This window comes from Anopheles coluzzii, chromosome 2, assembly GCF_943734685.1.
Source record: "Anopheles coluzzii chromosome 2, AcolN3, whole genome shotgun sequence".
NCBI classification, from domain to species: Eukaryota; Metazoa; Arthropoda; class Insecta; order Diptera; family Culicidae; genus Anopheles; species Anopheles coluzzii.
Window position 1 is genome coordinate 71,288,439 of NC_064670.1, and position 13,190 is coordinate 71,301,628.

Sequence of the window (13,190 nt, forward strand, 5' to 3'; positions counted from 1 at the left end):
AGGAAGAGAAAGTTTCTATCCATTCTGCTTCAAGCAGCAAATCTCACCGTTGTGGAAAAGCCTCAACACAACAATCGGTGATGCAGGGTCCAACTTCATGACGGGATAAAAAAGCAATAAATCAACCATACCGGCTCAACGTATCGTTAAACTATGTGTTAACCATTGAGACAAGTTACACCCATGTGCGCTAAGTGTAAAAATTTAAATTGGAAATTTATTTGTTATTCCAATCTGTGCGTGCAAAAACTACGCATAACACCACGGTACAGTGAAAACAGTGTTTCGCGTACGGACGAACGCCTCAAAGATACTCGTGTGATGTTTATTTCACACGGCTTCAAACCGTTCTAAAGCAAGTGACGCAAAAAACAATTCTGCAATATTTGAAAGCAGAAATCGTAGCTGTTTCAGCCATGAAAATGTGTCCTGGCTATTCGGTGTTGATTTTAAGGCACTTCCGTAAAAATTATGACCTAGCCAGATGTCATGAAATGTCCCATATATATCTTAGGGCGATTTTTCGGTTTCTCCTTATGCTGAAGCTGCTGGTGTACTTTTGGCTGATAGAGCTAGGCAACTGAAGATAAATTGCTATCTCTTAGATCTTAAGAGCAACGATAAAGGCATGCAGCGGTCCAAAAAACGAGTGATTTTGATTGCGAAAAAGACAGTAGCTGTGAAGCCTTTTCACAGCAAATGGAGATGACATTTTATGGAACAGAAGGTAAAAAACACCGAATAAAGGAGAAACCGTTACACAAAACAACGACACACTAGACCATCTATCAATACAGTAGATAGAAATGTGCGAAACGAAATTGCCTGCATGCTGGGGGTTGATGCGAAAGTGCCTTAGGTAAGGTAGGGCAAGCGTCAGAATCAGAAAATCGGAAGCTCTTAACTATCTGCAAGCAGCATTAGAAAAAAGGGCTTCATTGCCGTTGGGAGCTTGCTAATGAAGCGTTTGTGTAAAGCAACAGACAGCTAAATGTGCCTTAGGATCAAGATGGAAACATATTTGTTTGAACTTTTCTGTAGAACTGTGAAATGAAACTTTTACCCTCGCAACGAAGTGGTTTGGGTTCGGTTTCGGTGAGCAGTGTATAATATATAAAGCAATTCATAGTTTCAGATGCGGCTGCTTTGCTATCTTTACGGCAGATAGAGTTTAACGGCAAGTTTTAATGAAGAAATAACGCAATGAGCCATCATTTGGTGTAGATTAAGGAAAAAAGAAAGTCGAAATCGAATCATATTGTATGTATATTGTACATTGTGCAATACAAACAAGCAAGCACAGGTTCCACTAAACTAAATTAACTGTACACCACATTCACATGAACAGGAAGTGGAATGAAATGGCTCTGATGCGGAAAGGGCGATAATAGAAATACATTGAAATATTCGATGAAGTACCAAACCCACCGTTTGGTGCCCTCCTTTATTCTCCTTCGCTCCGAGCTTGCAAGAAGCTTGGTGGCTTGGAACGAAGCAAAGTTGTTGTAGGTTTTTAAGCGAAAACTTTCCAGAAACGTTGTGAAGAAGTGGTTATCTTCATCAAACGGAAAATACGGAGTTTGTAGAAAACTTTTTCCCTCGGCTCGCCGGAACAAAAACTGTACCAATGCACAATAAGTAGAAAAGGGCAATGCTGTTGATTGGCGGTAGAAACGAGAAAATCCTTATGTGCAAACGGCCTGGTACACCGTTAGAACTGGCGTAGAAAGTATCTGTTGAACGACAACAAGAGCAATTTCAAGAACATTTACCTTGCGAGAAGGCTCATTTCGGCAAAAATCGCTAGGAAAAAGGTTGAATGTCTATAATTCAATTGTGTCCGTTTTTGTGTACCTCAGCACACTTGAGATGTATAGAAAGGGATTATGGTTTTTGTTAGATTGCTCGAAAGGAAATGGATGTTGTTTCGTACTGAAACGTTCAACGATCTCAGATCGACAGCGTGGACTAGCAGATAGTGAGTTTATGTAAGAGCTCACTGCTCTAGGAAGGTAGCTTAAGTGTTTTTTCCGAGGCAACGGGATATCTTCGCTTTTTGGAACTACTTGGCGTCACAACGTACGTGGTCTTAGGTAGACTTGTACATACTAATTAGACTTATTTCGTCATTTAGTTTCATAGTTATTTATGTAAAATATGTTACCTGTATTAAAGTTGTTGATGAATAGCTTGACCAGAGACTATCAGGGTTTTGGCAATTAGTTTCAAACTCAATTATTTTGAGAGAGAGAGAGAGAGAGAGAGTCAAAATGTTTTTTATTCAGTGTTATTTTAACCATATTTGTATTCGTTCAAGCTATCGTTAGAATTTTTGTAAGTTTTTTATCCAACGTTTTTTTGTTTGTTTTGAAATCTATCACTAAGGACTACCGAGCAATTAGCTATGGCCTAGATAATCAAAACAAATTTGTCACTCTATCTTCTGCTTTGTGCGAATTTGTCTCATGCATAATGCTCCCGCAGCTTGGGGCTGATAGTGTCAATAAGCTTGGTAAATTGTACAGATAGTGAACATGCTTACCAATCCCATAAGAAAGACGACAGTGTGCGAGGCAATCAGAATCCATTCGCCCGTCGAAGGATAGATGTAATCCATCAACAGCTGTCGGTACTCGCTGTATGTGAGATTGCAAAAGTCCGGATCGCCAACGCAAGTAACGTTGTGATCGATGAAACAGTTCTCGTTGTACTCCATCTGATCCGAATCGTCGTCGCACAGCACATCGTTATGGTCGTTTAGGTCCACTGCTGGATAGCTGTGGGTGGTATGATTATCCTCGAGCGGTGACTGGAGTGTGGCTAATTCCAGGTCCTTCAGTATCCAGAACGCGGAACCGTTCTCCGTATAGCTGTGGTTGGAAGCGAACGGAACTAGCAGGTCCTCCGCGGGGTTGACATTGCTTGCGTTGGTCATTAATGTTGGTGGCCGCTCCCGGTTCGTGGTACAATTTCCGTCCATCGATCCAGGATCTTGGCAAATAGGGCCGGCTCCATTGTCTGCCCACGCCTGAGCCGGTGCTAATGTATGCCTTAGCGACGTACTTTGTGTTTTGCTCAAATCACGCCGGAACAGGAAATGTTTTTCCACCGTTTCCAACGGGATGTGCGAATCGGAGGGTAATGTATGGGGGGTTTGCCCTAGCCGGTACAAACTTGTTACGCTTGACGGTGAATCGACCCTCGTACGGAGAGTCTCAGCAACCTTTACGCTGCTTCTTCCGTGTCCCTCGTGGTACACAAAATGTGCGGATGAGCCGCTGCTTTGAGCGGCATGGTCAAGCGAACTTGTCAACAGTGTCACCGGGCTGTCAGCGGAACCAGCGAACGGTGACCATGGGTTTGGTTCCGGTGGCCGCCACTCGTTGCTGTTCTTCGCGGCCCAGTCCCCGTTGCGTACCGCTCCGATGGATATGTAGCATACGTGAATCAGCAGCAGCTTTGTCCAGAATGTCCACGAAGCGGCGCAATACATGGTCGAGCGAAAGTGCCAACTTTTATGCCAAGGACTACGACGATAGGAATCCACTGCCATGTAGGAGCTGATCACAGACTTTTTGCGATATGTCGGGATGACTAGAGTTATTTTCAAACAATGAAATATAGTATATCACGACCTAGTGTGGCTAACTCTACTGCTCAAACACCATGTGCGATGTAATGTAAAATTCGATTTGATTACATTCGCATGGAAAGCTTGCGATGATAATATGCCGGGGTGATGTAGGGGAATGTCCAGAATGTCAATCGGCTTCAAGGAATGTACGCACAATCAAATGCCTGGATAGAAAAAAAAAACAACGACAACAACAAACGATTATTATTATTGGTAACTAAGAACATAGACTGAACAGTTAATTATGAATTGTAATATTAAATAGCTATATAGCATATCTATCAAAAGTAATAGTTAAAAAACCAACCACTAGTAGTTCACCACACAAAAAAAAGTTCCTTCACTACACCACATATTGTTGAAAACATCCAAAACTAAAATGGAATAATATTTGGCGCAACATAAATATCATCAAATTGACATCAGATCCAAAAGAAAGCAAATTGTATCGCCTTGTGAACCAAAAGGTCTGCACTCAGGAGCGTAGATACAAATATACCTTGGAAACTCATCAAAATTGTGAGAAATGTGGATGTAGTGAGGACCTACAACATAAAATGAAAGAATGTAAAGATGGGATACAAAAATGATAAATATTCTGCAAATTAATCACATAACTAAATATTAAAATACCATTCGGTAATATGCTTTGTTAAGCAGAACTTTCAAAAACGAAAATCGGCCGCAGTTCTATGAAATGGAAATATAATAATTATTAAATGCAGTAAAGTAAAGTTGAAGTTTTTCTTCTGAATATTTTTTTATTTATTTAATTTAACATTATAATAACTTTGACCATATTTTCGACACATTGCGTTTTGAATAATTTCATAAAGACATAAAGGAAATGATTTCTTTTGTGTACTGTTTTGATTCAAATCTGTGTTATACTTATATTAATACGAGTTAAGTGCGTAATAGAACACATGCCGATTTTTTATGACTGAATTTGTAATAGGCGCTATTTTTAAATAAAACATGCAACACATACAATGATGAAGCCAACAATACGGGAAATGGAAATGAAATAGCTATATATTTAATGAAGGATCTGGTATTGACAGTAGTTAATGTGATACCCGCTTCTATCGGATATCGAAAATATGACGCAAATGTTATGTAAGCATAGGGATGAAGCAGTAGTACAATGAAATGAATTACATTTCTTTCTGTCACGAACCTCTTTAAAATAGAACCTCTATAGGAACCTGAACAGCTTATTTTAATTTTACAACCCTTTAATGTTATGAAATCTTTATCCGAACTTTAATTAAGAGTATAATTGAATTCTTCAGACCTACGTTAAATGAGTTTATTAGATTATAACTACATGTTGTGCTACGTATTACGTCTACTCAACATTCAACCCTACAATAGGCATAAAGCCCATGTAAGTTCAAACAATTGCTGGAAAATTCAACACATAACAATAGTAAGAAAGTTCCCAATTTGATTAAACAACGTGTCCACAATCACATAGGGCAAATGTACCAAATGTAGTAGTGCAATTTCTGTTCCACTACAAATAACAAATGTGTTTTAATGGATTTAAAGTGTCAGGAAAAAATGAATATTTCAACACAAACCAGTTGGAATATCAATGGAACTTAGTTTTGAAGCTGTTTTCGTATGAATATCATGGACTACTTCCATAATATTGATTTCTTGCGTAATTTGATCGTAAAAAATGTATAAATTTGATTCATGAAAAAAATCACTAAAGTACTGCAACTGTCGTCAACCTACACCCGGAAGAGTGTGCTTGATTCTAACTTAGCTAGATATGTGAATTTTGGCCTTTGTTTTGTAAATTACTTACAGAAACTAATTTCTGTTGCTTCTTCCTCTTTGGCAAAACAAACGTTGTCGGTCAAGGTGGGCCTGCCCTGTACCCACTAGTGAAGTGAGCTTGGTTTTCAATGGCTTACTGTTACCATAGCAGGATAGTAAGTCCTATGGGGACACGGTCTATTCAGGATGTGAACCCATGACGGGTATGATGTTAAGTCGTACGAGTTGACGACTGAATCAACAGAACGGCACATTTCTGTTGCTTATTTTAGTGAGAACAGTACGACCTTTCATAAATATCCTGAAAAAAAATCTAAAATGTTCTGTTTTTACTAATTTCATGACTATAACCATTATAGGAACAAGCCTGTTTTGTGCACCTATAGTCGTACTATTGTAAAAAACACTTAAAAATACATAAATATGGTCAAAATTTAATGAAATTTAGTAAATCAAACATATTTCATTACAGTTATGTTAAAAACACTAATAATTGCGTTGTTATGTGGTCATTTAGAACGTTAGCAAAAATATGAGTTCCGTTATGAAATTCTACGGATTTTGGGAAATTTTAAACACATTTCACAAAATAATAGATTTTTGGTCACTATGTAACGGAATGGCACCATTGAACTTTTAAACCCTTTGCAAAAGACTAGAAAACATTTCGCACTAACATAAATCATTTAATTACTTTTAAATTATCATATGGAACGCATTTTAGCGCAATACCACCACTACTGGTACTACCACCACTATTTACCACATTTAACCTAGTAAAATTACAAAAGCATTTTTCCATCTCAACTCAAGGATAAAATAATTTGCTTAACGTTGAAAACGTACCCTAACTCATGAGGGTTGTTTGAGGATAATATTAAAGTGGCATAGTACATTTACGAGTAATCCGACATGAAGGTTCGGATTGAAAGCTTTGATTCGATTTGTGACACGTTATCCTGTTTGTGAAAATTGAATTTTGTATCTTAGGTATCGTTTGCTGTTTGTACCAATCCTGAATATAGTCAAATTACATGTAATCTAATTTCATTATTATGGAATTATCTGTTACGGGTGCTCGCAATTTCATTCTTTAGTGTTGGCCAGAACTTTGTAATTGGTAGAGCAACATAGAAAAGAAATTCTCTACTACCTGTTACAAGTAGTTACCATTTCTATGAACTTCTCATCTTTAAGTTTACCAGATTTTTTTTATTAAACATTTCTCCAGACCTCTGCAGTAATATATTTATGTTGTTTTGTGTTAGAAATATAGTTTTTGTAAATTATTGAACAGTCTATTCAATTCATTTAAGTTCAATTCTTTGTGGTTTGTTTGGTATTTTACCGTTGCTAAACTTTTTTATATACCATGTTACTGTCGTTTTTGTACTAGTTTCTCATAAATTTGGAACTAAAATAGTTGTGCGCATTATATTATGTTTCATAAACTAGTTATTTAACTATAAAAGTGGTGATGTGATTAAAGTGTATTCTTGCTATTGTTAATCTTTGCTAACAAATGTTTATGTAATCTGTGCTTCACAATGAACTATACTTAAGTGTCCAGTTTAAATCTTAGAAATATAGCTCTGAAGTGATGTATCTTTCAAACAGGTCAAGCGGCAAAACATGCTTGGAAGATCAAATCCCGAATGAATGAAATCAGACAAGTGAGATAAGAGTGAATATAAATTATTCGATTTTAGCCACAAGACCTTGCTAATCTATGATATTTCCACATTAATCCCCGTACAAATTTATTAGTCTACAACCATTGCGCTTTGCAAAGGCTCCTTAACTACACTCTGGTAGAATAATCAAGAGCACATTGCTAATTGGATGAAGAAAGGGCGAAGTTTTGCAAGAATCCATCGTTTGATGTGGTTTTGCAGGACTTTGGTAATATACTATTAATAATCCATGATAAGCTCAAAAATCTAATTGGTTAATGTAATTGTCGGAAAATTATTGTGTTATATCAGTCAATTGCCTTTAAAATTTAAAATCTTACCCATACAAAAAGCCAAACTGCGTGTACACTAAATTCAGAAATTGAACTTTTATATGATGTTTATTGTGCATTGTTTACCAACTCAAAGATTATATTTCAGTTTCTAATAGGTAAAAGTTCCAAACAGCAATTTACATAGCATTTTACAGTAAGTTTAGGTTGGGAGCGTTCTTGGCAGACAGCAATCATCTGCATCTATTTCACAAACGCGTTTTTTTGGTGTGTTGTGAGACCTAGGCTGTAAACTTACCCTAGAGGAATTGTGCGAAAGTTAATTAAACGAATTCAATGGAATACTGTTTAACATTTATCAATACCTTGGTTCGTAAAAGAGCACTGGGTTATTTGATATTCTAGAAGCCCATGAATCAATTATTTAGCACCTCGATTAATGGACGACTCAAACGAACTCTACAATTTTTGGTAATTTATTTTCTTTCATAAAGCAACTATACTCAAACAAACCCGTTTCTGCAAGAATATGCAAATAATTGTCTGTTTCATTATTGAATCTTCTAAACACATCAGATTCCATGTTTCATGTTATGTTATGAGCTTTAAACGCCCTATATGAATGTTTCTAAATCATATAATCATGTAGGATTTGAAGTATAATGTTTCTTTTCTGTTATGTCCAACGTATACTCTGACACAATAATGTACTCAAATTTTTAACAGACAGTTTGACAAATGTGGACTGTATTTTTTGTAGCACTTCTATTTGTTTTGATTGTCATTTGGATGTACCAGCCACTGAAGGCAACGCAACTTGGAACTTGCTAAAAAGTAAACGTTTGGCATGAAAAGCCATTTCTATCACGGGTCATTGCTGTTAAAGGTGGAAGTCTTTTGTTGTTCCAATCACAAAAAGATCTTGCACAGTTCAGATAGAAAGAAGAATCACACTTTACTTTGTCTTCTTAATAGCTTTAGTCTTACTTTGGTCAGATCATGACGTTCGAATTCCCCTTGACATTATTTTCCCGAGTTGTGTTGATATTTGTCTTTTCGATTACCTTCCCACCAGCCTTTAAATGTGCCGTTTTCTAGCCTTTTGCGAACCAGCCATCCGAACCTAAAGGGCATTCGCGTATCCTGGAAATCCTTTATCAAGCATGGATTCCGGAATGAAAGAAATAAACTCTGTGGGGTGGGGAGACATCGGTGTCGTAAATTTAAAATCGTTTATTTTTTCAATTTATTATATTTTTATGGTGTACTCTTTATGACCCCTTTTTACAGCTCCGTGGCAGAAGATTGGCGCCCAAGGAGAGCCGGCAGATACTGTATTTGGAGCGACTTTTTTCTTGTTGCAATGTACAAGAGACGGTTTATCTACTTTGCACGCCGTAATATGTCTATAAACATGTTGAAATGATTTACATTTCAACCGATTTTCTGGTCAATGGACAATAAAGAATGCCAAATCGTCTGCGGTTGAATGCTGTACAAGAGGCGTGTTATGGAAAATACGACCACATTATTGTTAAAGCAAAAGAATAAGCGTGTGATGGATGAGGTTAATCATCAGATCAGATAATTTGAATTTGTGAGTCGCCAATGAAAAATAAAAAAATTGGAAACTGGAAAAGAAACATGATTGATGTGGGTATAAGATTTTAGTTATTTATCATATTGCAACACAGCACCCATAAGCTTTTAAATATTGAATATGTGTTGACGTTTAAATTGTATGAGCATATAAGTTACTTTTTTTTTATTCCGGAGTAACGCCCCCAAAAGACCGTACTGCTGAATACATTGCAATTTAGCACTATAAGAATGAATGTAAAATTAAAAACTATTAGACAATTACGCTGCAAAAAACATTGCCTGAGAAAGATAGGATCTGTTTTACAGTATAACTGGGTAGCAAGCCAAACAAACATGTTTTTGTTCTAGTGGATTCAACTACTTCAATTGCATGTGCCATAGCGAGAAGTGCACGTCTATTTTGCTGGCAGAATAATGTATGCTGGTGAAATTGTGAGGAATTACACACGAATCATTAGGAGAAAGGATATCCAGTACGTATGTACTGTTTAATGACGAAATAATGGTAGAATACAATGTTTTGTTCGCTTATCTAACAAAGAACATCAACTGTTGGTATGACTGAATAGATCTCTCCCACGCGATGTGCTTTCAATTTTTGGAAATCGTATTTCATGAGATTTTGTCTTTCTTTTTTTGGTCATCAAATTGACGTGATAACAATATGGAAACGGCAACGGTGGAAAATGAGGACCGGTTGAATGATATACTCAGCCAAATATGAGGTATACAGTGAAGTTAATTTAAAAAAAGCACTCTTTCATTTTTGGGCAAACATATCATGCCTGTATTGAACCAGAACCTGTACTCTATTGAAACAGAACGATTATTATATTGCCCGAACATTTGCATGATATCGAGACACGATAAAAAAATCAAAAAGTATAAAAGTTGTACTTCTGTATCAATGCTATAAAACAATACTGTACTGGCTGAACTTCAACGGATTCGTTTGAAATCCGAATAGATATTCAATCTTTTACGGCAAGCCTGAGGCCCACATGCGGCTAGCGGAACAATTTTAAATGATCATTGAAAATTTGATATAACAGATTACATCAAGTTTCAATATTACCTGAGATTCAATTGTAGTAATTTAATGCGATTCAATGATTTATCATGATTAACTCGGTTATGAACTCAGATATTTGCACAATTTCCCACAATTGCACAAATGCATGCTTTTTCAATTCTTGATTTCGCTCATTTGACGAAAGAACCGATCAGAGCTTCTTTTTCTTCTTTTTTGCGTAACGACCTACGGTCATGCCGGCCTATATAGGCTTTCGAGCCGGATAGCCAGTCCATGCTAGGGAGGGCCGGTCCATTCTAGGATTGAACCCACGACAGGCATACTGTTAAGTTGTGAAAGTTGACGACTATACTACGTGATCGGATTCTTTCTAGTTGGGCATGTTGTCAATTCCTGCTTTCGTAGCGGTAAATATTTCTTAGTAAACGACAGATTCATCCGTAAGCGTCCGTATTTACTAATTAATCACATGTTCATTATTATATCGTGTTGAGAATACATTGCGTTCCGGATCAGTTTCTAATGTGAACGGCATTATTCAACAATCGCGCGAGATTTTTTCAACAGTCCAGCTGTCACTAATAATGACAGCTGTTGAAAAACATCTTGAAAATTTTGAATAATTCTGTTCACATTGAAAACTGAGCCGGAAAACAGGGAAATTGTCACATCGTCATGCCAGGACGACTTTGCTACAAATGATTTAAAGAGTATCTTACAAATTTGTAAAGCAAAATTCAGATTACCTACTATTTATATCAATACACATGAATTTCAAATGACATCACACTTACTTTTCTTATTATTGTTTTGTTGGAAAAGTATTTAAAATGGTATGATGTTGCATTTTTATTTTCATACCGTTAAATTTTGGAACCATTACCATTTACTGTTCTGAAATAAATACAACTATAATAGTTTTCACAATCATAAAGACTAACAAAGACTCACATTCGCATGTAATTGCCGGTTAGTCGTATTGCTAAGGTGTCCCAGCAAAAAAATATGTTATGCTCCAACAGAAAAAGTTTATTATGAATCTCATTGTACATCATTATCTCTAGCTTTCTCCGATAGATTAATCTGGCCTGCGTTTGCTCTGTGATGAAGCACAACCCGCTACTGCATAAAACAGAAATTAGTACTAATGATGTTCGAATTGAAACGCTTTCTTTACAAATAATGAGAGCGTAGATTAATATGAAATGAACCCTAGTCGACATCTTCTCCTTATTGTCATTCAACAAGCGTTAAACGGACGAAGGAACTAATTAATGGAAAAAGGGTCGATCTCGTTTGTTTCTGTTCTATTTTCCATCTTACCTTGCTTATGTTGTGTTTTGTTTATCAGTTACTTTGTGTTCTAATATAGCAAAAACAAAAATGAAAAAAGCAATGGGTTGAGCATTAAGAAAACTCTCACCTAAAATATCGTTTATATTGGGTATGATTCGGTTTTGCTACTATAACTTCGTAAACAAATTATACACTTTAAAAGAAAAAAAAATATTTTTCAAATGTACATTTCGTTTTATCTTGCACCGACCAGTTCGGTTCATTCGTTTTAAAACACTGTGTACATATGGTATAAGTTTGATTTATGAAAATGTACGATCCAAAGCATGACCCACTTGTGTACCATTCATTAAATGCATTCAATGCATAATCCAACTAGTCCTCTGATTCAAAATCTGCTATCTTATACTTTGCCACATCTACACCATTTGCGCTGCACATAGCGTGAGCAGCTGTCGGGCAATATGGTGGAAGCGCACATAACAAAAGGGAAATTATTACTAGACATTATCTAAAAAAAGAAACGCTAAAGTAGGAATGCGGGAGGAAGTTGAACATTCTTAAATTATTAATCGTCCGAATGCACGTAATGGTGAATAATACGGTGTATTTCCGCAGAAAACGAAATCACCATATTTTACAATAGCATTGTAGATGTGTAATAAATCCCATAGAACATTCTGCACATTCTTCCGGGGGTTGAGATTTCTAATTATTTAAAATATGTATTCCAATTAATGTTAACATTAAATACCACACCTTTTAATATTTTAGGTACGCAGCATTACAACAAAGTCGTTTGTTTCATTAATAATTTATATAAAATGTATCTCATCAAATTGCTGCTAAACTTAAAGATTTCTAGGAAAGAAATAACATAAATCGTTGTTTAAAACAAAGGTTGGAATAGTTCGGCTCGACAGATAAATTTGCAATTTTATTTGCACAGAGCCATAGGAGCACATGAACAGAAAACGTATTTTATTTATATTTTTTACTTTCTTGATTAACATTACCGACAGGAATCGAACCACGTATGGCATTGTAGAAGTTTCATTTGACTACGCGAATATAAAAATATGTTATAAACTGTATTTCTGGCAATAGACCAGAAAGTATCGTTAACAGTGATAATTATCGTGACTGTTTACTGTTTACTTTTTTATTTTCTTATTCTTATTTGATTAACTTATGTATTGATAACTTTTGTAAAATAAGGCTTGCAAAATGGGTTGCAAATTAGCATATTTTGTATATTTTGTATAGTGTTAGTTTGTATATTTTATTCAAAATATGTTTTGTTTTGTATTAAATTAAACAAAGTTTCAAAAAATATCAGGCTTTTTTTTCATTCCAATTCCAAACCACACAACCTTTTTTATTCATTCGTACTTGCCGAACATTGAAAAGCTTGCCAGCCCCTGGTTTAAAACATATGTCTATCTTTCTTGTTTCATTCTTGACCCTGCTCTTTGACATTGGCTCGCGGGGTACCCCTTTTGTACTATCGTTCCGGGTTGAGCGTAGCGTTCTTACTCATACAGTGCTCATGACCCTCTGTTCGTTCCATACCATCGTACAATAGAATTTATTTTCACACAGTATAGGTGTAGTTTGTACGTGTTTGTTTTTGCATTGAATCTTTTTATTTGTATACCAAATTGTTCACTAGCTTCTAGTGAGTTCAAGTACATTGACTCGTTTGTAGAGACTTATCCTCCAAGCTCCGGTATAATGCACGCTCATCGAACGTTCTATTAGAACGATTTGGAATAAATATTTACCGATGAGACCCAGTCGTAGACACGATATATGGTAAGAGATTGAGGAGTGCAATTGACTTGATGGTGCTGTTTGATGAACTTCCA

The 13,190-nt window shown here is 36.1% G+C and overlaps 1 protein-coding gene across 2 annotated transcripts in view; it reads right to left on the reverse strand.

Moving 5' to 3' along the window:
* LOC120950561 (uncharacterized) overlaps window positions 1-13,190 on the reverse strand; it is a 65,732-nt gene that overhangs the window by 36,287 nt on the left and 16,255 nt on the right. For both annotated transcript variants that reach the window (XM_040368690.2, XM_040368693.2), the window contains exon 2: window positions 2,543-3,798. In XM_040368690.2, the coding sequence (XP_040224624.2) occupies window positions 2,543-3,553 (1,011 nt within the window). In that variant the 5' untranslated portion in view covers window positions 3,554-3,798. The remainder of the gene's footprint in view (window positions 1-2,542; window positions 3,799-13,190) is intronic.